The sequence below is a fragment of the Primulina tabacum genome, chromosome 4 (assembly GCF_025594145.1).
Source record: "Primulina tabacum isolate GXHZ01 chromosome 4, ASM2559414v2, whole genome shotgun sequence".
NCBI lineage: Eukaryota > Viridiplantae > Streptophyta > Magnoliopsida > Lamiales > Gesneriaceae > Primulina > Primulina tabacum.
Window position 1 is genome coordinate 46,985,373 of NC_134553.1, and position 25,592 is coordinate 47,010,964.

General features: G+C 34.3%; 4 protein-coding genes and 1 pseudogene across 6 annotated transcripts; 1 reads left to right on the top strand and 4 right to left on the bottom strand.

Moving 5' to 3' along the window:
• The first annotated feature begins 1,106 nt into the window (after positions 1-1,106).
• On the top strand, positions 1,107-5,016 carry LOC142543519 (uncharacterized). 3 transcript variants are annotated; one of them, XM_075650827.1, is made up of 11 exons: positions 1,107-1,310; positions 1,410-1,517; positions 1,743-2,122; positions 2,417-2,503; positions 2,588-3,031; positions 3,119-3,254; positions 3,342-3,504; positions 3,600-3,725; positions 3,895-4,089; positions 4,253-4,375; positions 4,648-5,016. In XM_075650827.1, the coding sequence occupies exons 3-11, from the start codon at positions 1,843-1,845 to the stop codon at positions 4,759-4,761; spliced, it is 1,668 nt and encodes a 555-aa protein (XP_075506942.1). In that variant the 5' UTR covers positions 1,107-1,310; positions 1,410-1,517; positions 1,743-1,842; the 3' UTR covers positions 4,762-5,016. The 3 variants fall into 3 exon arrangements, with proteins under 3 accessions (XP_075506942.1, XP_075506943.1, XP_075506944.1); XM_075650828.1 differs by lacking the exon at positions 1,107-1,310 and having other exon boundaries at positions 1,329-1,517; positions 2,420-2,503; XM_075650829.1 differs by lacking the exon at positions 1,107-1,310 and having other exon boundaries at positions 1,330-1,517; positions 2,588-3,010.
• Positions 5,017-5,695: 679 nt separating this feature from the next.
• Positions 5,696-9,105, bottom strand: LOC142543520 (putative WRKY transcription factor 3). The gene is made up of 4 exons (XM_075650831.1): positions 8,526-9,105; positions 6,940-7,556; positions 6,695-6,853; positions 5,696-6,334 (listed from the first exon to the last, which is right to left on the bottom strand). The coding sequence occupies exons 1-4, from the start codon at positions 8,970-8,972 to the stop codon at positions 6,061-6,063; spliced, it is 1,497 nt and encodes a 498-aa protein (XP_075506946.1). The 5' UTR covers positions 8,973-9,105; the 3' UTR covers positions 5,696-6,060.
• Positions 9,106-11,453: 2,348 nt separating this feature from the next.
• On the bottom strand, positions 11,454-13,761 carry LOC142543521 (eukaryotic translation initiation factor 5A-2). The gene is made up of 5 exons (XM_075650832.1): positions 13,510-13,761; positions 12,546-12,668; positions 12,398-12,454; positions 12,242-12,316; positions 11,454-11,862 (listed from the first exon to the last, which is right to left on the bottom strand). The coding sequence occupies exons 1-5, from the start codon at positions 13,630-13,632 to the stop codon at positions 11,761-11,763; spliced, it is 480 nt and encodes a 159-aa protein (XP_075506947.1). The 5' UTR covers positions 13,633-13,761; the 3' UTR covers positions 11,454-11,760.
• An 857-nt stretch (positions 13,762-14,618) lies between these two features.
• On the bottom strand, positions 14,619-16,658 carry LOC142542061 (cell division topological specificity factor homolog, chloroplastic-like; annotated as a pseudogene).
• A 1,118-nt stretch (positions 16,659-17,776) lies between these two features.
• LOC142543522 (uncharacterized protein At5g01610-like) lies at positions 17,777-20,732 on the bottom strand. The gene is made up of 3 exons (XM_075650833.1): positions 20,335-20,732; positions 19,600-19,654; positions 17,777-18,346 (listed from the first exon to the last, which is right to left on the bottom strand). Exons 1-3 carry the CDS (start codon positions 20,434-20,436, stop codon positions 17,967-17,969), a joined length of 537 nt encoding a protein of 178 aa, XP_075506948.1. The 5' UTR covers positions 20,437-20,732; the 3' UTR covers positions 17,777-17,966.
• Positions 20,733-25,592: the final 4,860 nt, after the last annotated feature.

The following is a 25,592-nucleotide window of genomic DNA, read 5'->3' on the forward strand; positions in this document are numbered from 1 at the left end:
AGTAAAAATTTATGGTAAAAAGTAAAAATCTCAAACTCTCAAAATTTATCAAACTACACACTTTATAATATTTTTCTCTCTACTCAATTGTGATTTTCTTCACAAATGAGAGATCTATTTATAGGAAATCTTTACAAATAATCCAAAAATAAAATACATCATTACCTACATCATCACACACTAATTTTCAATATTTATAACTCTTATTTTCAACATTCAAATATTCAATACACATATTTTAAATATATTTTTCAACATAATTGAATTTCTTCTTGAACCGTTACCTTATTATTATTATTATTATTATTATTATTATTATTAAATGAGAGACTTGAGGCCTAATTTCAATCAATTTTTCTTTTATTGATAGGTAGGTAGAAATTGAATGCTAGCGGGACAAAGAGTTAGTGGTCAGCTACTTAATAAATAAATTTTTTTCTCTAAATTAATTGCTATTTAGGAATAGAAAAATATATATTTTGTGCAATAACATAGATTATTGGTTGATTACGCGTCTTGAAGGTCCTTGCTACCTTACATTTGCAGAACAAACTGATTTCTTACAATAACTTTGTCTAGCAAATCATGATCAATGAAAATGGTAGACGTGTACATAAAAATACAAGTGTTTATGACTAGCTTAAAATAATATTTTGCTTCTTGATTTTCACCTTGTAAAAAACTTATGTGGAATAATTATAGTAAGACTGAGCGTTGTCGTTCTACCAAAAGTTATATATGGTAGTAACGATGTAATTCAAATTTTTAAAATTATACAACAATTCAAATATCACGTTGAGATTGTTCAACACATCACGAGCAAATATTGCACCCCTAACAATTTCCTCCAAATGACTAACAAGTTATGAGAATCAAACATGTGACATTTTTTATAGTACCGATTGTAGGATCGAGTGTTGTCGCTTCATAAAAAATTATAGTTGACGGTAACGATGCAACTCAAATATTTTAAATCGTACAATGACTAAAACACCAGGACAATTATTGGACTCAATATTATTAATTAAATTAGTACAGCACATTACATAACTTAACCATTGGAGTTCCTTTCTTTCTTTCCCTTTTTATTAAGAAGAATACTGGAGTTCCTTTCCTTGACATTTATGCTATTATTTATTCATAGATTTGACGTATAATTCTTGAAAATGCTATATCACCAGTTCCTAAAAATTATTCAGGTGGAGAAGGGCCAAGTATCAAAACATGTTCAATATTTTATATTTTTACTTTTTTTGGTAAACTTTAATTATATGTGGTACCTAGATTTCCTTGGGAAGTAATTCTTATGGGTTGGTCAAATTTTGGCAGTGTTTTTTCATAAACTTATTCTTCCTGTTGAGAAAATTTTCTAATTAGAAAGCCCCCCACTTTTATGGGCTCTTTTGCAGATATTATATTTGATGCATCAAGGCTAAGAAAGTGAGCACTTTTGTACTTCTTTTGAAGCAGGATCGGTTTTCTTGAGTTTATTATGCTTCATCTTTGATATATTTAAGGTAATTCAAGTTTGAAATAATCGGTTATTGTTGAACTTGATCGATTCAGGCTTGTAAACATCAGTTCTTGTCCTGTTTTGATTCTATGTAAACGTTTCTGTTTGAATAGTATTTTCTCATTTCTTTTGAGTTATGATGATAAAAAAAAAAGTTATAGAGATTGTATTTGATTCTCATATATCATCCTACATCAATGAAAAATCTTTCTTACTAGTCTGCTTACAGGGTTGCCTGGAATTCATGGTTTAGCCGAATTCTTGAACTTGGTATCTGATATGAAGGAAGCATTCCTTCTTACTTGGCTTTGTGAAATTTAGTCACGGTCATGGGTGGCTGTGCATCAAAGCCACGTAAACAGCTGAAATCCAAGGCAAAGTACTTGTACAAGTCATGCAAGTTTCGCCGCAGAAAGGTCGCCCCATCAGTTTCGATAGGCCACGATATGGATGGGGAAGTTTGTAGTGAGATCTTTACTCTCCGAAATTTCGTTATGAATGACACTGATGACCGGGAAATAACGAGATTCCGGAGATCTCAGGTGCCGAATTGCACTTTCCATCTGCCTGATCAGTGGCAAAGGAACCATAAAGAAGGTGGCGCAAATGGTACCTAAACTCAATCCTATATCTGAGATTTTCTGGATTTAGACTTTAACCTTGAATGAACACTAGCATATGATGAGCATTTAACATTCACTTGAAGCTTCCATTTATATGATTTCGGGTGTCTTAATACAAGAGTTGAGTTCTGAAATGTGAGGCACAAAAAGAGATTGCAAGGAATGAATGCATGAGTTATATTGTGATTGTTGTCGAAAAATTAGGTTATAAGTTCTTTCTACTTGATGAAAAGAGTCATAGATCCCGTTAGCTGATAGAATATTTATTGATTTCTTTTAGCAGAAAAGCGGCAAGAGGAAGAATGGTTCGACTCTCAAAGTGCCCTTGATTCTGATACTGATGATGATTTTGTTAGCGTTGATGGAGGTTGTTCTGAATAAATTTATATTTCTCTTACAGTTTGCAACCAAGCTAGTTCTTATTTGGTAATCTTTTTGCCTTTGATGGCAGATGGTTTCACATTATTAGACAGTGCGACCGTGAGGATATCAAATAGCCCCGTGACTCAAAATGAAAGCAACTCATGCTTCACTGACTACGGATGCAATCAACTAAAGAAAGATTGCTGTAAAACAGAATTTCTTTCTGGTAGTGAAGAATATGTAGAATGCGATGTTAACAAGAAACAAACCGTTGATAATTCATGCCTGGCAAAAGCTGAAGAAGCTTGCACCAAGAGGATGAAAGTGGATTTCGAGCATTTCTTAGATAAACATGAAGAAAGAAAACTGGACCATTCATTAACTCAGTTTCATTCTTCAGAGAATGTGTTGGACTTAAATCAGGCTCCAGCATTTTCAGGATTGGCATCAATGGGAAAGAAGGCAACTTTTATAGTGACTGCTGCAAAGAGGAAGTTTAGTGATGAAGATGGTCAGATAGAACTCTGTAACTGTACAATAACTATAACATGATTGTTATTCAGTATATTTAAATGACAAATTAAATGACCGAATTAAAGTTATACGAGTATAATTACAGGTTCCTCCAAAAGGTGTTTATATCATCCTAGAGCAGGTTTCCTAATTCCAGTCTCACTGGAGGAGAAGCCAAATCAAGGCTGCTGGTGCCCCGTTTCACCTTCTGCCTTTAAGCTACGTGGGGAGAATTATTGCAGGTGTGTTTTCAATTAACATCGATGGCATCATGATTTTTAGCTTTCTTTCAATGGCTTAGTAACTAGAATATGCTTTCTTGACTGCAGAGATAAAAAGAAGTATCCTGCTCCCAATCATAGCCCATATATACCTATTGGCATGGATTTGTTTGCCTCCCCTCGGAAGATGCATCACATTGCGCAGCACATTGAACTACCCTTTGTCGGATCAGAATGTGAAATACCTTCAATACTCGTCGTCAACATCCAGGTAAAGAGTTATCTCTTCAACTTTCAAAGTTTTGCATGTAGTACGTGGGATGCAATCCAAGAAAATACATGTAACTTGATGTTTTCTTGTGGCAGCTTCCTGCTTATCCTGCTGCCATGTTTGGAGATAGTGATGGGGAAGGGACAAACCTCGTGATATATTTCAAATTGTGGGAGAATTTTGAGAAAGAAACTTCTCCTTTATTTGTGGAAAGTATAAAGGTACTAAAGATCAACTCCTACCCAAAAATTGACGACTCACCTTATTTTATTCAACATTCGCTATAAACACTCAGGTTTTAAAAATGTCTTTCAGAAATGATAGCGCAAGAATGATCTATGACAGTTGCAAAACTTTTGCTGGCTGTGTTAACTTGGTAAATTTATACAGAGACTTGTTAAAAATGAAATGGAAGTGGTGACGGGATTTCCAAAGGAATCTGTAGTCCCTTACAGAGAAAGACTAAAGATAATGGTCAATCCAGTAAATCCTGAGGAACTTGGCTTGAGTTCTACAGAAAGGAAGCTTGTGCAGGCATACAAGGATAAGCCGGTGCTTTCACGTCCCCAACATTCTTTCTACAAGGTATTTTTTTAACAGTATAGATCATCGTTTCGAACCTGAGAGTAAGCGATCAAACAAAGATTCAAGTGATTATATTATTGAACTTTTAGCTTGAATTGTAACATCATAACGATTATTGTTTTTAGCTTCGAGTGTAACATCATGTTGACTCCTGTTTTTGCAGGGAGCTAATTACTTTGAGATAGACCTTGATGTACATCGGTTCGGCTATATATGTAGGAAAGGACTTCAAGCATTTAGAGAAAGATTAAAAAATGGGATATTTGATCTTGGACTAACAATTCAGGTGATTCGTTGAGTATATATCTTCCAAGGATCTCTTACCTTTTGCAGAACATTGTTTTATACTAATGAAAGTGTCCACTTCACGTGTTTGTTTATCATAAAACGCAAGTTGGAGCAATAATTGGAAGAAAATTGTAGGGTAGTAATAAGTAATAACTGTCAGCTATCTTGTTTGGTTGCCTGCGTGGTACAATAGTCAAAATATGATATTTCCATAAGATTTAAAAACTTGAGTTGCGTATTTGTTCTCATCAACAAGATTGATGGCTGCAGGCACAAACCAGCGAGGAATTGCCTGAGAAAGTTTTGTGTTGCGTTAGACTAAACAAGATCGATTTTGTAAATCTTGGACAGATGCCAACATTTGCAGCTGCTCTCTGTAAATGAATAAGCTGAAGGGAAACTAAACATTGTTGCTAATTGTAAACAGATTAATAGATTATCTAGAATATGTTGAGCCAAATCAAAGGAGTTGAGTTTCAGTAAATTTTGACTTCTTAGTTGTATTTTTGAGAACTTGAGTGCCTCGAGATTCTTCAATTTGTGATCTTTCGAGTCACTGTTTCTTAAAGTATTTCCATAAGTTGTGAGACAGAATCTCAACCTCAAGCTAATTTTATGATGTATACTTTGTAAGTCACTTGACACACGGGCTTGTGCGTATTGGACGCATATATTAGCAGAGGAAGTCCTTGTATTTTTTGGCTTTCCATACCAGACCTTGATAGGTCCGAAAACCTACCCTTATGCGCCGACATCTAAGAGGTCCGTTCATGAGATTTGATAATTGTCTCCCAAAATACGAATTTTTTTTTATCGTGATAGTAGCACCGCAGATTACAAAATTTTCCGAATGATATCAATTTCGAACTCACTTTATGAAGGGAGAAAAAAGGAGAAATATGCATATAAACACATGCAAGTACTTGAATGCTCGGGCAGAATGATGGTTTTTATTGGTAGGATCACAACCTTTTGATGTGATCAAAACTATTCGGATGGACCCGTAATCGTTGTGATATTTCTCTTCTAATCACAATTCAACGGTCCCGAGTGCGTCTATTTGATAATGTTCACATCCTTATGATGCATAATCATATGATTTAAGAGCTTTGATTGCTCCCGCACGCCTTCTCAACGACCAATTCCACGGTGTCATCATATGCCATGGGATCGAGTTCCAAAGTCACCCTGGTTTTCTTTCAAATATGCATACAGGAAGGCTATTTAGATGACAACCATGCGGAGTACAACATTTGCTTCTAAATCACCCAATGCCATTTTCACGATTCAGGCTCAATTGTTCATCTCCGAGACATAATAAAAGGGAAGATTAACCGGCTTTACAACCAAAGGGGTGTTTAGAAATCCATTATTATTTTTTAAATGCAACAATATCACAACAAAATATTTGTAATTTACAGAAAGAATGCACATACAAGAGCACAAACACCAATGTTTCCTATTCAATATATATACAAGCAACCGTATCCAACTCATGCTTTTGTATCTTGTGGTGCAATCCATTTGTATTACCAAGTTTCTGTATCTCCTGTATGCTCGATACCGAACAAAAACCACAGCTCAAAAATTGCACAACAGACCTCCAAGAAAGTATTCTAGTCAACCGCTGCATCACCTTTTTCATGTTCCTCGATCAATTTTTGAATTATTTTTTCAATAAAGCTATGTTATCTGTTCTTCTTTAAATTGCAGACGTGCTACAGGCTGTTGTTCATTGCTCCCGAATTCAATCCTGTTTGATGCTGCTCCATCGGTTAAAACATTCTGTGATCTGAAATGAGAGGCGGAGGCGGCGCTATGGCTGCTTGCTTTAGCGGCTGGTACATCGTGAGTGTGTTTTCCTTCATAAGTTGTTATGACAGCTTTTGGATCGCTTGCAGCTCTTTCAACATGCTTGCGGACATTGCATCCGGGACTAGTGCACTTGTAGTAACTTCTGCAAAAATGAGCAAACAATGTCAAGTCGTTGCAAACACGGTATAAGTGGATGAAATCAGAGTAAAAGGAGGCCTATTATTTACACATTTCAAATATGGTTCAATGGGTCCTAATAGTTGAATAGGTTACACTAAAAAGCTCAATCGAGATTAAGATTCTTTAAGCCGGAGTTTACCGGACAAGCTCGAACTCAATTAGAGTTGTTCAAGAGCTTGCGAGCCAGTTCATGGATTTAAGAATAATTTGTGGGTCCAAGCACAAGTTTCTTTGTGTTGGGCTCGATCAAGCTTGAGCTCGATCCATTTACAAGAATTTAGAGTTTTTTAAACGAAATGTAACGAACGAAAAAATATTTCACCTTGGATAAGGGTTCCCTTTAACAACCTTCTGGCCATATTTTCGCCACCTATAACCATCATCTAAAAGATCAACTTCACTGGTTGTTTGCACTACGATTCTAGGCTCTGTCACCGTGCGGTGGTTTGATGCTTGCTCTGATGTCTGGACCTCAACATTCCTGCACGAGTGTAATCAGACAATCCTTATCAGGGGATATGCAGAACAATCGAGTATAAGATTATAATCCTGTGGAAAACAGTATACCTTCTTTTGAATTCGGGTACATCTTCATTTCTTCCATCTAACCTATTTTCAGCGTCCCCCGTTTCATCACTATCACTTGATGCAGATGTATTTTCTGGAATAACTTCATCTTCATGCCTAGGCCTACTATTTCCGATTTGAACCTCGAATCCTGTTTCAGAACTTGGGTTTCCAGTATCTCTGGCACGCTTACTGGGCGGGGAATGGTTGTGTTGGCCTTTGTATATAATTTCGGTTATTTGGCCATCAAAGGATCGTTCGACTTTCTTCTTAACTGGACAATTAGTATGTGTACATTTATAATAGCTCCGAGGATATTCACTCCCCTTAACTTGTTTTTGTCCATATTTCCGCCAGTTGTACCCATCATCTGAAGGTTTATCCACGGTGATGTTTAAAGGCTGAGGTTTCTGATCAGACTGAGAAACATCAGACGACTCCTTTATATTGTTAGGATCTGAAATAGGAGGTATCTGCTGCTGCAAAAGTGGCGGCTGCAAATGCAGAAGTGACGAAGCCGGAGCCGCGGACAAAGATGGGTATGGGTGCTGGATGTGCATCTGGGATTGAACTGGAATCTGAGCCAGGATTTGTTGATGCGATGATCCAAATAGTCCCTAAATGTGACCACTCAAAACAATTTAATAACATCCTCAAAAAATCAACACAAGTACCAGCTCTACCTACTAGAGACAAACTGATAAAAAATCATCCCAGAAACAATTCAGTTTTTACTGTCCTATGTAACAAATACCTACGAGGAGGGGTTGAACTTGAACTACAGGTTTCGGGCTCAATTCAGTCATCACAAGTCACTCGCCCCTTCTCCCATTTCGCCCTCCCCCAAATTCCAATATCTGCACCAAATTATAACTCACACCTAGGCAGTAAAATCATCAAGAAACGTTCAATTTACACATCGATGGAGATAAAGACTCATCGACCAATAGATAACAGAGTGACAAAGCATTCAAGAGAAGTAACCGGTCACAAGAATCTAATAAGATACAAAAAGTCTTCGAACAGAATCCTAACAGGCACGGCCCTCAACAGATTGCATCCAAATTTCACCCCGCAGCCCTCCACTTATAAACCTTAATTCCGAAATATCCTAGGCTCACCGATGTCACAATTACAACAAGGACGCAGCTTCAAAAATGAAGCAAGTTCTGAAATGTACCACACAAAAATTTTGTAATTCGATAAGAATATCGAATGATGATTAAAAAATATATCGATCTTGAAACTTTGTCCACGAGATATTTCCCTATATTTTATCAAACAAATACCCCAGCTCTTAAGAAAAGTCAAACCAAGTCTTTAGCGACAAGGAAACCATCAAGAAGACCAATCTCCAAATCTCCATTCCATGTATATTATTTCATTTTTTTTCCTTCACAAATTCAATCATTTGCTAAAATAATCTTTGAATTTCCCATTCTCTGTCCACCCTTACCCATAACATAACCCATTAAAAAGAGCTTTTTTTATATCGAAACTCGAATCACATTCATGCCAAGCACAGGAAACGCATATCATATTAAATTAAATAACGTTGTACCAAAATCAAAAGCCTAAAGAAGTACCTGCGCATACGAAGAGAAGCCCGGTGAATCAAGCAAGCTCGCGGGGCTCAAACCCGGAGGTATCGTAAATATTCCTGGCATCGGAGAGACCGCCAAACCTGCCGGCCGACTCTGCTGAAACCTGAATTCACCACTACCACCTCCAGATTCCCGACTGGACTCTTCCGCAGCCTGCTGCGGATTAACAGAAAAGCCCTGCCTGACATCAGGAACCTCGGCAGGAGATGACACCGCACCAGACAGAAGCTGAGAAAACGAGCGGCAGTCGGTGTCGGGATCATTTTCAGCAAAGAAACTGGAGACCAAAGTCATCGGGCCCGGGCTCACCCCCGGCCCGCCAGTAAAGAGATTCTCGATCGACCTCGTGGAGGGCAAGGAAATCATCGGTCGCGTAGATGTTGTCCGAATATTGGAGGATGACCGCGGCGCCGGATTTCGCTCCTCCATAGTCCTGATTCAGTTTGACTTTGACTTTGAATGTTCCAATCGTGCAAGAAAAAAAGTTTGCAGGAACACAGAGAAAAGCAGTTCGTGTTTCGTTTGAGTTCTTTGATAAAAGTCGTCGCCTCTGTTTATTTGTCAAGTTTCCATTTTTACGGTCTTCCTAAATATCTGTATTATTGCAGTCAAGGACCTGTACATATCCCATATCACACTTTAGCCCCTACTATTATTATCTATTAATATATATATTATATATACTAGATATAAATGTAATACACTTATTTATGTAATGATAGAAATTATGAATTATAATCACAATATTATTACATATATTTCTTGAGTAGGTCTCTTGTGAGACGGTCTCACGAATCTTTATTTGTGAGACGGGTCAACCCTACCGATATTCACAGTAAAAAATAATAATATTAGCATAAAATGTAATACTTTTTTCATGAATGATCCAAATAAGATATTCGTATCACAAAATACGACCCATGAGACCGTCTCACACAAGTTTTTGCTCATATTTCTTTCATCTTAAGATGTGAATTAACATGATGTTAAACTCATGATTTTGCGCGGATTTGAAATTTTTTGTATTCTTCAAGTATATTTTTTTGATCCAATTTTAAATTTGTTTTCCAACCTATTCATTTGAAATACAGCTATTTCAAATCTTTTAATTTTATTTAAAATCTTCCTATAAATCCAAATCTTGGATAGACAAAAATGAGGTGAAACTTAATTTTATTCTAATTTCAACAATAATTATGGTTGCATTTGAAATACACCGAAAATATTTGTTATTTAAAATTCATTGTCAAATCATTCCTCAAATCAAATTTTTCTCTCGAAATAAAAAATTTAAATTCAAGTGCAACCTAATCTTTTCAGCTTTTTAGCAAATTTCAAATTGTAACTTAGCTTTGAAGGAATTTGATAGAACTTTGTTGAACTAATATGAAGTTTTCCATTTCTTGGTGTTGGCTGGATTTTTGTATGGTACGGTGTCTATGTTACCATTTGTCAAAAATATTTATAGTATAGACCAAAAATAATATTATGGTATGATATTGTCATATTTTAATTTCATTATTCAAATTGTAGTTTTAGTCCTCCGTTAGTTTTTATCTTTATGATATATTCGTAGTTCAATTTCAAATTTTAGTTTCACCATTCATCACTTTTACCATTATGATATTTAGGAATTGGAAGGCATTGTTTGCATATTGAAAAGGAGTGTATTGTTAATTTTTATTCCTCTTCAAAAAACAAAAAACAAAGGCAAAAACTTGTGTGAGACGGTCTCATGAGTCGTATTTTGTGAGACGGATATTTTATTTGGGTCATCCATAAAAAAATATTACTTTTTATGCTAAGAGTATTAATTTTTATTGTGAATATCGGTAGAGTTGACTCGTCTTATAGATAAAGATTCATGAGACCGTCTCACAGTAGACCTACTAAGAAACAAATGGGTGTATATTTTTGGAGTCGCTAGTAGTTGGACATGTCTACTTCTTTAAATTCAAACCCCAACAGATAGACGGGGGCAGCTTTGACAATTAATTACAAGCATACGCAATAAATGTCAAAATATAATTAAATTGATATATATATATATACATATACATATATTGTTAACTGAACGGACGATTATAACCCTGCCAATTTTTGGTTTTGTGAGTTATTTAGAGTCGGCTAAGTCTATGAACTGGTTAAAATATCTTTTAAGCGAGTTTTTGAATATTGTTAAATTTCTTTTCAGAGATTCATTATAATATAAAGATAACAGTAGTGCATATACAAATTTGTTGTCTATTCATTAGAAAAGAATATTAAGGTTCTGATGATTAACAGACAAAAATTTTTGTGAGACGATCTCAAGAGTCGTATTTTGTGAGACAGATCTCTTATTTGGGTCATCTATAAAAAAGTATTACTTTTTATTGTGAATATCGATAGAGTCTGTCTCACAGATAAAAATTCGTTAGACCGTCTCACAAAAAACCTACTCTAATTAATATTAGAGGTTGGATTCCAAATCCAATGGTTTCAAACTTATTTTCTTGCTTGAATGAATTCAACTCGTCAAAATATACAATTTCAATCATACTTGGTGAATCTCATCCATATTCAAAACAACAAGTGCCAAATCAATCAAATTTATCAATCCAAATCGATTATTCCATTGAAAAACATATAAAATTTTGGATATTTTTTTTAAAAAGACCCTACCTGATGCATTTTTTTTTTTTGAAACAAAAATAGCTCTCTTATATATTTCTACTCTATACATGACCTGAGACGAGCTACTTTTAAAAACAAAATAAACCATGGGTCCATTATTTTTATTTCCTCTGTACTTTTCCCACGACTCAAGTACCTTAACTGAAAGAAACACAGGGAATGTCAAGATATGTTAATAAAATGACAGGAACCACAAATGTAACACCACGGCAATAATTTAACGAGCAATTGCAATAAAACTAATAAATTTGCTGCCAAATCCAATTCATTCTCCCCACATTATAATAAACAAGATGAAATTCAAACAGCTCCGGGAAAAAAACAAGAGATAAACTAAAGACAAGCAGTGTCACAAGATGAACCGAGTAATACGAAAAGGTAATAACTTAACAGTCGAGAGCACAAACCTGCCATCAATTCAGTCTTGATAATTCCAAACATGACTGGCGAGATAGTCCTCCCATCATTTACTAATCTGTAATATAACGTCTATTTCATTGTAGATTAAAAAACCATGGAGCAATCCTGGCAAGCGAACAAGCTACTTGGGACCAATGTCCTTGAGGGCACAGATCTGCTCCTCTCCCATGGCAGACATAACACTCACTACAAGATCCTTCCCCTCAGCAAACCCATCTTTAATCTGTGTATCAGTATAAACAGATAATCTTAACAAGGGATTAACAAAGATATTTTTACCTGCAAAGCTATAGTTCAAAGATATTCAGGAGAAATAGCTTTGTCACAGCTAAGGACATATACAAATTTGGGAAACGAAGGGATCACAAGGGGGTAAAGTGAGAAATTGAATGGATTTTGGAGGTGAAGCTTGTAATTTTAGAAAAATTTTAAAACAAAATTACAAATTTATTTAACTCATCCACCCAGCCCATCGAAGGTCAGTGCAATGCAAAAAACCATGGTCACACAACTCCCGACTAAAGAATTAGGTATCAAATAAATGGTGATTGATAAAAAGGAGATTTCTAACACATCAAATAACAACATAAAATAAATCCAACCTGAGTCAGGAGACTATCATCAGTTGGAAGCCTAAGGTCATCCTTAGTGTTACCATTCTCGGTGAGCAAGCTCACCTACACCATTAATTTATCAGGCTATTACACACTGTGTTGTCAAAATTAAGTGATATAAATAATAGAAAAGTGATCACATACAAATCCATCCTCAGAGATATCAATAAGCTGGTAGTCAGTACGATTGACATGTGGAACCTGTAATTAAGAAAAAATCATTTTCAATACTTTCTCCAGAACAAATAACAGCAATGCATTGAAAGCACAATAGCAAAGAGGATAAGCTTACGTCGCAGTTATGGGACGACGGAACAATATCTTCAAGCTTCTTGGAAGTAAAGATGTCAATGGCAACAAAGTGACACTTAGCATGCCCGTGCTTCCCAGTTTTGGAGGTTGAAACTTCCACAACCTGCAACAAAGAAGCATGCAGTAAGAACTCAATAGGTCTCCTACATAATTACCAATGCAAAGACATTGGAAGTGGCAAGAGCAATCGTAACAAGATCATGCATAACCTTAACCACAATCTTAATTCAAGTTATTCCGTACAAGCAAGTGTATTATTTGGTTTGTTAAATAGGACAGCAAATATTTTTATACTCCATGTCCTAAATTGTCCATACCTCTCTTTTCTAGGGCGAGTACTCGCAACGAATAGCCTCTCAATTTTCTAAATTGAACATTTTCTTTCCCCGAAACCCTTAACTCGCAGGCAAGGGGCGGGCAGATGGGCTCACTCCTTGAAGGAGGAATAAAAAGTCAAACTTCACTTGCGATTTTACCAAAAATGAAATCTTCGACATCCCCACTTCTCTAAATTCTTATTCAATCCTGTGAGGATGCAAACTTTGAGAATTCGTAAGGTGTTCAAAACCAGTATTTAAAACTCCGAGACAAGCTCACAGCCTAATCATAAGATCACACGAAACAGATAGACAAGCCACAAACCCAGTAATGCGAACGACAACACCAACAAAATTAGAACTTCACCCAAAATTGTTGTTGGAAATAAATCAGAAAATTGAAAACCAACACTAATAAACAACATAAATCCCAAATACGACAATCGACTAACAAAACAAAATAATTATCGCCATCATTAGACGACAAGACAATTAATCAGATCTAAAAAACAAAATAATGACAAGCATGACCACACAGCAGAATTATACACGTGAAATTCATTAAAAAAAATACAATACTCGCACCCTTAGATGCATAAAATGAATGAAACAGAGAAAAAATCGAACCTTGCAAGGGCGACCCTTGATGACTATGTAACCGTTCTTACGGATGGTTCCAGCCTGCTGAGGATATGTCTTCGATGCGCCGGCGTCGGCCTTGGACTCGAAATGATGCTCCTCGTCCGACATCCTCGGCGAAGAAGTTCGATCGGAGGAGCTGGTAGAGATTTAGAGAGAGGAGTTGGTGAGATAAAGCAGAGAGCCGAGCCTGGGGAGTAGAAGCTGGGGTGTGATTATATAGGGATTGGGAATGCAGGGAATTGAGAAATTAGGGCTTTTTGGAAGGGGAGAGGATTTAGAGCCGTTGATTTCTGGGGTGCATGGATTGACGGATGAGATCTTTTTCAGGTTCTCGCGTCAAAACGACGCTGTGTTCCGAGGGGATATTTTTGTTTATCTATTTAAGCCGCCTGGTTCGACTTTATTTATTCGGCAGGTTTTTTAGCGTGCGAACTCGTGCAGGATTGTAACGGTGGACCCGCATGCGGGAAAATGGCATTTCCCACGTATAAATACTGTTAAACGAGGATGCATATTTTTGTGTAATTTATTATTGATATTAATTTAAATATTTGAAACTATAGAATTAATTAGAGATTAGATGTATTTTAGAAACTTTATTTTTTCCTTAATAATGTACGTAACAAATTATTAGAATAAAATAAAATTGTGTGCAAGTTTGCCTTCGAATCAAGATATTTTATTAAAGAAGTTTGAGGATCAGGGTCCGCGTTTGGTTCGGATGATTAGCCGAGATAGATTATTTTATCCTACCTAGTCAGCTGTTTGATACGCGTGATTATTTAACCAAGTCAATCCCACCTATGAATGATTAGATTATATTAGGTAGGTTAAAATAATAACTCCTCACCCCTAGGATTATTTATCCAACTCTTAATACCTCCTATTTTTTCAATTTTACTCTTCTCTTATATTCAAACTCACCACCACTTCCCGCCACCGACCGCCGCCGCCGGCCGACCGCCGCCGACTATTTCCGGCGCCGGTCGAAATTTCCGGCCGGCCGTTTCTGGCCGCCGCCGCCTCCCGCCTACCGTTTCCGGCCGCCGTCGCCGCCGCCGACGCGACGAAGGGGAAGGGTTATTTTGTCTTTTCATCAAAAAAATCAAAATTATCCTACACTTAAAAATCTTACCAAACATAATATTATTTTACACCATATATTACAATCCTACCACAATCATTTTCTTTATCATTTACATACTAATCATTAGTTTATCCTATCCTTCCAACCAACCGCAGCCTAATTTTACACATTAAAATCTTGAAATTTGTCAGTCGGGATATAGAAATCAAATTTGACATCAACAGAACCAGAGCTCTCTCCAGTGTCTTTGTATTCAATATTTGTTATCATTCCAGTCTCATCATCCATTTGATACTCCGATCTCACCCTTCGAACCGGCACTGTGACTGAATAAATGGTACCATGATCTGGATCTGTTGACACACTGAGCTGAACTTTGTCCTGTGATTCTATCTCGACGAAATCAGATAGTGCAGTTACAACATTGCTCACGATCTTCTGTTTTGCCACTTCACTAACGTCACATCTATCGGAGAAAAGAATCATCTTGAGGCGTTGCTTAGCGATATTGGCATTTGAGTTCTTTCTTGATGGTAGTTGATGGAAATATAATCTTCCATGCCAAGTTTATACGCTCAAAGAAGTTGAGATGAATAGCATTGAGGAGGAAGCTCTCCAACTCCTCGCTGATGGGATTTTGGGAAATCTTGTATTCTGGGAGAATTCCAAGCGGATGTTTAGAATGACAACGAAGGCTACGGACATCAAGTGCTAAGGGAGAAACATTGGATGTGGAATGTAAGAACATGCCGCAATCGACCTACAATATCACACATAAGTATGTTTACGATAAATGTGCTCAATATACAGATAACGATGTAACACAATGCTCAGCAACCAGATTAGACTACACACTTCAAATTCAGAATATCACTTCAAAAAGAATAAGTCTGCTTCCAACACAAAATGGGTAGACAACTTCCATAATGATACAAATATTCAACCTAATTTTCAGTGCAAAACATTCAGCAGCAGAATAAAAGTCCCTTATTTTCACACCACAACCCACCGTGCAGATTTTTATAATATCTTCTATATAAAAGGTACATTTTATGTTATGATTCAAATATGCATTGATACACGACATGTTGCTGATTTAGTATTAAACTAGATCTGAATGCCGAACATCAACAACAATTAGCCTATGGTCATAGACAGCTAAATATGCATCCAGAAGCCAAGATTCAAGCTTGGATATCGTCAAACAGCGCAGAAAAAAATGAGACAAAAAGGAAATTAGCTAGATTTCGGGTAAAAATCCTCCAACACAACTAATAACTAAACCCCAGCCGTACCAAAGCAAATTCTTCACAAGAACGAAGATTACAATTAAGCCTCACAACCTCGTTTAACAAATGTATAATAATAATGCGAACACAAAAACAAAACTACGTTTCTCGGCAAATTATTGCCCTCATCGAGTCCCCAAACAAAGCCCTAAACTACATTTAGAAAAATTACTATCCCCTAGCCAGAAATAACTAGAATTTCTTCGATGAAAAGAAATTTCTCGAAATGCGTGATATTTAAGATGGTGGAAAGCTTAAAAACAAACCTTAGTAGGGGGGTAATGCGTGGAAGCGCGCAAAGAACTTAACTTGCAAGAACTCAGAGCTGCAGAAACCCTAATATCACATGAATCGCCATTGGCTTATCAATTTCTGAATCAAGCTCACTTTTCTATGGAGAAATATTTCCTAAAAGGATGCGCCCGATGATTTCAGGTGCATTCATAGTGGGTGTGGACGTGGATGCTTTAAGCGACGTCGTTTCCGTTAAGTTTTTTTGAAAAACGTCGTTTCGATGGAGTAGCACTGCTTTTTGAAAACAAATTAAATTTTTAGTCATCTATTTTCTTCTTACCATTTAAAAAAAACTACAATTTTAGTCATAAAAATTGATATGTTTGAATTTTAGTCATAAAACTTGTTAATATTTTATTTCCATCCAATAATTTGGATTTTTTTTTGTTTTACTTTTTTTTGTCTGAAACCATTAATCTATAAAATATTACTTATTGAAATTAATACTTTACTACATTACTCATGGAGCAAAATAAAATATATATTATACAAATTAAAATTTATCTAAAAAAAAGAGAACTTTTTCCTCTATTTTGAAATATTGGGTGTCATTTGTTTTATTTCCTATTTTGTTTTTGTTTAAATTTATTTTAAAATGTGTAATATATGTTTATTCTCTTTATGTGAACTTAGGAGAACATTCATGTCAAACGAATAATATTCGATGGTGTTAGTGATTTTTGGCAAAAAAATATCAAATCTAAAATATATCAATAAAATTATAATTTTTTTCATTTACAAAATAATAGAAAAGATCTATTCAAGTTGATTGTTTGATTAGATAATTTTGAAAAATTAATTTATAAATATTTATGACTATCTATCCCGTAAACAGTACTGAACCCAAATTATGCAAAATCCACTAGTAATAGAAGTCCATTAAACGTGAAAAAATGTGGGAACCTCATTTTACAAGCCCGTAAAAAAGTCGGTTGATTTGCACGATCGAAGGTGTTGATCCATGATCCATGATTGATGATCGTGGAAGGTGACTAAAACTGCTCGAAGAAGTTGAACAAAAACCAGCAGCGAGAATAAGAAGAAAGCACTCGCAACAATTCATCAACAAACATCACAAAAAATGATTTACAAATTTCGTTAATTCTAGATCATTTCGTTTTTACTCATTTTCAGTTTGTATGATTTCAGTTTCCTTAACTTTTATCATATTCCATTAAAGCAGTGTTAAACAACTACTTCAAACTTTTTTAAAAAAAAAAAAACCCCACAAAATCCGTAGTTTTTCAAACGACAATAAAGAACCATCTGGTGAAAAAAAAAAAGATGCTTTTGTAATTTAAGTCGGTTTCTTATTCTTTTCATATAGGTTTTCATGATCAACAAGTTAAATATCACCATAGACTAGTGTAATAAATTTATGAGATACCAAAATATCAATATGTAATTGTCGAGGCCTAAACCACAAAAGCCTTCAATGTGAATCTGTTTTGTTGATTTCGATTTCGGGTTTTAGTTTCGTCTATTTCCATCACTTTCTTGACTCGGCCATTGTTGGTATTTTTCATCACTCAAACTTTATCTTTTGGTGGTATAATTCATGAGCTAACATGGGGATAATCCCTCAAACGAAAATATTTCTCAAGAAAGACCATTCTTCAATCTGAAAACACACCATTTTCCTTTTTGCTGCAGCCAACTTACAATTATGTTCCAAAGCATATTCTTTGCTAGCAAATCAATAGCAGTAAGCTACCAATACCAATTCAAAAACATAATCTGACGGAATATTGTCGTTTTTATCTCAGAATCACTCAAAACTCTTCTACTTTAATACCTTCTTGAGGCACGGAATACGCATCCTTCTGCCTCGATTTCTTGACACCAGCAGTGAAGCAAACTTTTTCCCCTTTGTTGCCTTCAATGGCCACACTTGTCACCTTGACCCATACTAGGATCTTCGTCTTCATGCCTTCTACACTGATGAGCTTACCCTTTAGGAGAATGCATTTGACACGTGAGGAGTATCTTACCACAGAGGAGTCCTTGAAGTTTATTTCACAAGGAAACGGTAAATGAACAGTTAGCCTTGATTTTGGCTCGTCAAATTCATAGCATGTAATGTTTTGAGGGAAAAGGCCCGATGGCAAATTGTATTCTCGCAGAAGATCAGGCAAAGTTCTTGGTGGCGTCCCTGAAAAACATCAGCATGATAGAAAGGATATGCATTTTTTTCGATTTTTATGCGCAATTTTCCTAATTTTTCAGTGAGAGTCGATAATATATATTAGCATAAGAAACAGGAGTCCCAAAGTGAAATTAGGAGTGATGAAATAAGTCCATTCAAAATCGAGCTTTTAAAAACTCTTGCAATTGCAACGAGTTTCTAAATTTCAGCCTAGGCGGCCCTAGACGCTGACCGACCGCAACGAAAAAGTGCTAGGCGGCCGTAGGCCCCCAAAAAATTACTTTTATTTTTTTTGGTTTTCTTTTGCCTTCTATTTTTGAAATTTTTTATTTGACTTTTAATTTCGAATTTAAAAAAAATGAGAAGACCCCAATCCAAAATCCGCCGAGAAATGCTATTTGTTGGCTTGCTCTAACACACCAAACTTCATCTTATTATGTTGATATCATGGAATTCACCTAGCGGCGCTTAGTCCCCACCAAAGAGGCCTAGGCGTTGGTCTAACACTAGCGCCTAGCGAATTTGAGAACAACAAGTGGATACTAAGAATCAAGCTCATATCCCACGATTTGTAAAAACTCAGTATTATACACGTATAATGCTATCACCTCCTGCTTTGAGACTGTACATTCTTGCAGCGGCTCAATACATAACAATGTTTGTGTACACAGAATGTGATGCACAACCATATTGCCTGCAAAAACAGCTATAGAGGGGTCTAAAGACTCTAAACTTAAGAGGCTCCTTTAATTGACACACTAGTTTTTGTATCTAGTCACTTTTCTTAGGCTAATGTTGTCGGTGCTCTGATTGAGAATGGGAGTAGCTGAGTAGCATAAGGGATAAACTGTGGAAAGATTCCCATTGTGGTTGGTGTTAATAACGTGACCTATATATACAATTGAGAGAGGATTAAAAGTACATGTCCTGAATATAAATAGTTTGTCAAGTCATAAGCCCCAGAGAGGAGCCCAAACCAAAAACAGCCTTCATGAAAAAGCCTCCTGAAATTATTTGACACTCGACGATTGTTTGTGAAACCCACGTGGGACATGACATAGATGCCATGGCTCTACAAATAACCGGAGCTACACGTAAAATGGTAAATAAGTTTGAAATATTTTATCATTTAGATCTGTGATCCCCTCAGGCCTCATTAGTTCTATCATTACTGAAAACCAGGAGTGGACGAATATACCAAGTTTGTGAAACCTGGTTTAGAATCAAAAGCATCATGGCTTATAATACAGTACACTGACCTTTGAGCTTGTTAAATATCCATTTTGCTTTCTCCTCAACAACATTTGAAACTGTCTGCAATAATATGCCAGTTTGCCAGTCAAAAAGTTTGTGTAAACCAGATGGAAAGTGTATTATAATAACAAGCGGGACAAAAATTGTCAAGCACACCATCTTCTAAGCCTAAACCAGAAAATGCAAACGAAATTGATATCCAAACAGTGCTAACTAAATTCATTGACAAATATAATGAAATGTTCATAAAGTGAGGGTCTCTCTTTCAATTCTCAAAACCATTCATCCAATTTTTTCCATTTAGAATCAAAGCATCCCCTGTTTCTTTTGTTTGATTTTCCACCTCCGTTTTCACATTTTAAACACGCATGACCAGAAAAAAGAAAGGGGTGAAAGAAAAGAAAAGGACACACACCTAGAGCAAATAAAGGGAAAAATTTTAACCCATTTTCACCTTACATAAAGGTGAATCAATAATCATTTCAACACAAGCATATTAATTATTACACACACAAATGTAAGCAATTAAACCAACAAAATATTTGTCCCCCTCTTTAAATCCTAGACGATGCCACAGGAAACAGCATCGTTCATCCCTCGCTGGTAATAAACAAAAAAAAAAAAAAAAAAAAAAACCCACCAAGAATACATTTATCAAAGAACAAATAAATCAACAACACAATTTCCACTCAGAATACCAAGTGATCGGATACATTACTAAAACCAAATAGAGTGCATACACTGAGATCTTGAGAAATGTTATTAAACTCTTCTTTAGCTTTCTTTGAAAGCCAAAAGCTTCCAGCTTTAATGCTTCCCACTTTGACCAATGCCTTCTCCATTCTTTTTCTTCTCTCTCTGTGCTCACAAAGCTCTTGAAATTTGGTTGAAGCCCTTGGTACCCAATGTTGGGTTGTGCTTTATGAGCCTAAAGAAAACCCATTAACAAAAATCTTATAAACTGTGGAAAAACGAGGACAAATATTCAATGCGACGTAAAAAGTAGCATAATACATGAGACAGCCCTTCACACGATTCCCTGTAATGAATTGGAATTCTCATCTTGTTGTGGGAATGTGGTATCGGATTCGGCTCCACTCAGATTTAAATAATTGTGTAGAAGAATGTGAAATTTGATTTAGAGCACATAGTTTTGAAAATTTTATTTAAAAATTAAGTGATTGTGTTCCCCTGTTTTTACAAAATATTCAAGACAAAATTCAAAATGAGACATAATAAAGAAATAAAGTGTTAATGCAAGTCTTGGAGGCTAGTTGCTTTTTATTTAAAAAAAACATTAATTCATTTCGAGGTAGAAATAGCAGAGTACGTACTCAAAAAAATCACTAATACATATCGGTGTTTTCAACCAAACAAAAAAACTAATATAAAAAAAATGTTTAGCTAACACGTGAACAATCTCGTTGAGATTGCTAATTTATATTTCATTTTCCTTTTTTTCTCTCATAAATTTGTAAAAAAATTGTTAATCAAAGAAATGAATGACTCGAATTGAGGAAGTTTTAAATTTAGAATTTGTTTGCCCATATAATATATGACTTGTGTTGGATTTTTTATTTCTCATATTTTTAAACATGGATGTTTTTTTTTAAAAAAAAAACCCCCCAATAATAAAATAATATCATGAAGAGATAAAATACCGAAATATAATTTAGATAAATACATATTTTTCATGGATATAAGTTGAAAAGATATAAATTTGGTTGGCATGATTCATTTCCTTAGAATATTAATAGCATAAGACAAAAAAATAACTTGGATCCTAAATTTTACATTTTCAAAGAAAACAAGACTTACTAGCTTACATGAACATGGTGAAATATTTATAGGATGAATAGATATCTTATTAGATGGCCTCATGGATCTTTATTCGTGAAACTGGTTAACTATGCTCATATTTATAGTAAAAAATAATATTTTTGACATAAAAATATGGGTGACCCAAATAAAATATTTGTCTCACAAAATTCAGTGAGTCTGTCTCACACGAGTTTCGTGTTATAGCAAAGATCAAATAAATTTATATTAAAACATGAATTAATTGCATTCCTAATGCTAAATCCCCATTACACTGACTAGATTCCGTGGTGCTTGTACATTAAAATTTTCAAATGCTATAAATAAAAACACAATGGAAATTTTACAAACCTAACTAGGCAAAAGGTGGGGGTGGATCCAGAAACCGTGGGCTTCTCCTTAACAAGCCCAGTTAGTTGACCCTTTTCTCTGTACTTAAACTCCACCCAATAATCTCATGCAAAAGCAAGCTTAATTTGGGCCTAATTTTACACATCATTTTTAGGGCCCATTATAATGTCGACCCATCCAAATAGATCCAGTACGTGAGTTTCACAATCCAATTTTATTTTTCGATCATTTATTTGTTATATCATACTAGTAGTTGATGCACAATCGTCGTTGTATGTGTAACATAATACACGAATATTTATTATGTATGGAAAAAATCTCAAAACATTATATTTTTGCTACAAATTATTTGACATTACATAATAAAAATAATAATAATTTCATTAATGAAAAAGAAGTGTTCATATATGTAAATGGGTTTTTAACTCAAATTTATTTGTAGTTACAAATAATCCCTTGTAATTACAAGTAGCATCATCTTGGATATATTTTAAAATACACATAAGATATTATTAAAATTGTTTAATTTGGTATTTAGTGGATTTTGAAATTCATCTGAATTTTACTCATCCAAACAAGTTATGGTTTCGAATACATTGATCAAACACAACTTCAACGGAAATTGTTAAATAATATTTATTTGTAGGCAAAAACTTGTGTGAGACAATCTCACGAGTCGTATTTTGTGAAACGGGTATCTTATTTGGGTCATCCATGAAAAAATATTATTTTTTATGAGTATTACTTTTATTGTGAATATCGGTAAAGTTGACATGTCTCACCGATAAAGATTCGTGAGACCGTCTCACAAGATATCTAATTTTATTTGTAAAGGATAATTACATTTACTTTTCCTAAAATTTGTTATAATTATGCAAAAAAAAAAAAAAGTCCAACTAAATTTATTCTATTGAGTTTTGTGAAAATTAACAAATTTGAAATTACAAACACTCAAATCTATATTTATATTAAAAATGTACACATTTATGTTTGTATTTATCTTATATTTTTAGAGGGTTAAATACATGAAAAATGCAAAGGAGGATGTCTACGACGATAGAAGTTATCGAGTTTATTTGTTATTTTTCATAAATTTCAAAGGATGTGTATTTAATATTTAAATATAGTTTAATTTTTTTAGTGGTGGTAAATATAAATAACCCTATTTTTAATGATAACATTAAGTGAATAACCTGATAAATTAAAAGCCATATGTATCTTATAAAATAATTTAAATGTTTTATTTAATATGATGAATGGCATACAGTATTTTGAATTCATCCATTATGCATTTATCTTATCCACTTATTTGCCTATCGTGCATTTATTTTATTTTTTCCCTGGTATCAACATCACTTCGCTGTCAAACGAGGTGATTCCTCTTAAAATTACACGCCATAAATGATTTGCGAAGGGGAAAAAAATCTAAAGTATGCATGTTACTATATTTGAGAAACACTAGATTTTTTATAAGAAGATATCACAGATTTTTATTGTAAAATTGGTAAGTTATGTTCATATTTACATTAATAATTGATACTTTTGGCATTAAAAAATATTTTTTAATCAGAAAACCAAATAAGATATATGTCTCACAAAATTGAATTGTGTGACCTTCTCCCAAAAATTTTTGTGTTTGAGAAATAATAGCTATATCAAAATTGTCTTTTTCACAACATTGAGCACGTTAAAAACAAATAATAAAATTTAAATTTCAACGAGCACACTCCCCGATAGATTGGTTGACGTTTACGTAAGGAAAGTCACTAAAGGTTAAATTGAACGAAAGTAATGTTTTCATAATTGGATCGATGATCGAATCGATTTACTTAAAACAGTTGTTCAACCGATCGGACCAAAATTTTAAAAATGTGAATCGGTTTGACTAGTCTTTACCAATTTTGATTGGATTGACCGATAAAACAATTTTTTAGAGTTGTTCAGACCGGATCAGTCGAACTAGTCAGTTCGGTCTGGTTCTGAAAATACCGGAAACATGAGACATTTTGCATATCAGTTGACAATTTTGACCTCATAGATTTAGTTTTACGTTAAAATCATTTTTACATTCTCTTATATCTAATACTTTATCGAGATCGCTATTTTTTGATAAATTAAACTAATTAGTTAAACATCAATACTATTACTACTAATAATCATCTCTTCCAATTTTTTCAAGATTCAACAAAATGCAGCAGTGTGCTTCTGCAAACGGCAAAACGGACAAAAACTTCGGATCCCAACGGAATTTGAATTTGGACAACTATTGTGGACCACTTGGAGGGCAAATTTGTCAGGTGACTTCGTGTGGTGGCATTTCGGGGGATTCAAGTAGACAGTAAGGAGATTTAGGTAATTTCGAAACCCAAGATTGGTGGATGTGAATCGACCTCGGGATTTGAAAAGGAAACAGTAACTTTTCTATACGCCGCAGTGTTGGAAGTCATGTACGGACGGGGGAAAATGTCCCCACCCCCAGCCCCCCCCCCACCCCTGGCCCCACAATTTAGTTTACCGGGATTCCGATTCAACCCTTGAGCGCACATCGAGGCTTCGACGTGATTCTCTATACAACTCAAGATAATAGAGCGTGATTCATGTTTTAACCTTCGAAATAATAACAAGTAAAAATTAAATTTATACAAATAATTTAATAATATTTACGATAAAAATTAAGATTTTCTAACAAACAAATTAATTTTAAGTAATGATAAATCATTTAAAATAAATAATAATAAAAAAAATGATTTGTGTCATAAAAAGAGAGAAATAAAGTTGAGATTTATTGTTCAAGATTACTTTTGTTGGGTTTTTCTTTGTTAAATTCTAAGAGTTGTAAATGGTTTTGTGTTCAAATTATTTATTTATTTTTTAAATATAAGAAACATCGTAAAATATTTTATTAATAATATTATTTAGCAAAAATAAAGATAATTAAATTTATAATGACTGGATTTTATAATATAATTGAATATTTTTTTTTGTCAAAATAATAATAATTTGTTTTATTTGGAATGTAAGATATATATTTGTTAAAACGTATAAAATAAGTATTACTTTTTATGCTAAGATTATTATTTTTTATTGTGAATATCGGTAGGGTTGACCCGTCTCACAGATAAAGATTCATGAAATTGTCTCACAAGAGACATACTCAAAATGTAAAGCCCAGTTATAAAACAAAATGAGATCGAGACCTTTAGCAGTACCTAGAATTTGAAGAAGGATTTTGTCAAAAATAGATATGAAATTTTAATATCCAGCGTAAACTAAGATGGGAAAAATGAAGAAGATGAGAGAATATGAGAGTACATAGAATGAATTAGATGAGACTTAAGAGTATCGAGAGAGAATGTCAAATTTGGGTTAAATTTAGAATGAGAAATAATAATTTAATATGTTTTTTTTTTTTTTATCACAGATGATTAAACATGCATAGATTTGAATAAGAAAAAAATAATGTTTGAAGAATATAAATGGCAAAATATTATGTAATACTTGGTTTTATTTTGAAAAGTAAATATATATATTATTATTTAATTTTAAAAGAGATATAAGAGAAAGAAAATTTGAATCGAGGATATTTTGATCATTATAATAAAATACACAACATTAATCCATAATTTTAAAATCACATCAAACATAATATAACTAATCATGTCGATTTTTTTTATTTTTATTTTTATTTTCTTATCATTTTAATTATATATCATTCATTTATCATAACTCGTTACCTTTCGCATGTGCTAGATGCTAAAGGCACAATTTAGATCGGAATGACAAGCGGATCTTGTGTCATCCTCATCAAAGTCCAATATGTCAAAATCAA

Coding starts and splice junctions, on each gene's coding strand:
- LOC142543519 (XM_075650827.1), top strand. CDS start 1,843: ATGGGTGGCTGTGCATCAAAGCCACGTAAACAGCTGAAATCCAAGGCA. Junction 2,123..2,416: donor TAAAGAAGGTGGCGCAAATG/GTACCTAAACTC, acceptor GATTTCTTTTAG/CAGAAAAGCGGCAAGAGGAA. Junction 2,504..2,587: donor TTTTGTTAGCGTTGATGGAG/GTTGTTCTGAAT, acceptor CTTTGATGGCAG/ATGGTTTCACATTATTAGAC.
- LOC142543520 (XM_075650831.1), bottom strand. CDS start 8,972: ATGGAGGAGCGAAATCCGGCGCCGCGGTCATCCTCCAATATTCGGACA. Junction 6,854..6,939: donor GTACCCGAATTCAAAAGAAG/GTATACTGTTTT, acceptor ACACTCGTGCAG/GAATGTTGAGGTCCAGACAT. Junction 6,335..6,694: donor AAAGGGAACCCTTATCCAAG/GTGAAATATTTT, acceptor TCATTTTTGCAG/AAGTTACTACAAGTGCACTA.
- LOC142543521 (XM_075650832.1), bottom strand. CDS start 13,632: ATGTCGGACGAGGAGCATCATTTCGAGTCCAAGGCCGACGCCGGCGCA. Junction 12,669..13,509: donor TCAAGGGTCGCCCTTGCAAG/GTTCGATTTTTT, acceptor TCTTTGTTGCAG/GTTGTGGAAGTTTCAACCTC. Junction 12,317..12,397: donor ATATCTCTGAGGATGGATTT/GTATGTGATCAC, acceptor TTAATGGTGTAG/GTGAGCTTGCTCACCGAGAA.
- LOC142543522 (XM_075650833.1), bottom strand. CDS start 20,436: ATGGAGAAGGCATTGGTCAAAGTGGGAAGCATTAAAGCTGGAAGCTTT. Junction 19,655..20,334: donor ACATTTCTCAAGATCTCAGT/GTATGCACTCTA, acceptor ATATTATTGCAG/ACAGTTTCAAATGTTGTTGA. Junction 18,347..19,599: donor GATATTTAACAAGCTCAAAG/GTCAGTGTACTG, acceptor GATGTTTTTCAG/GGACGCCACCAAGAACTTTG.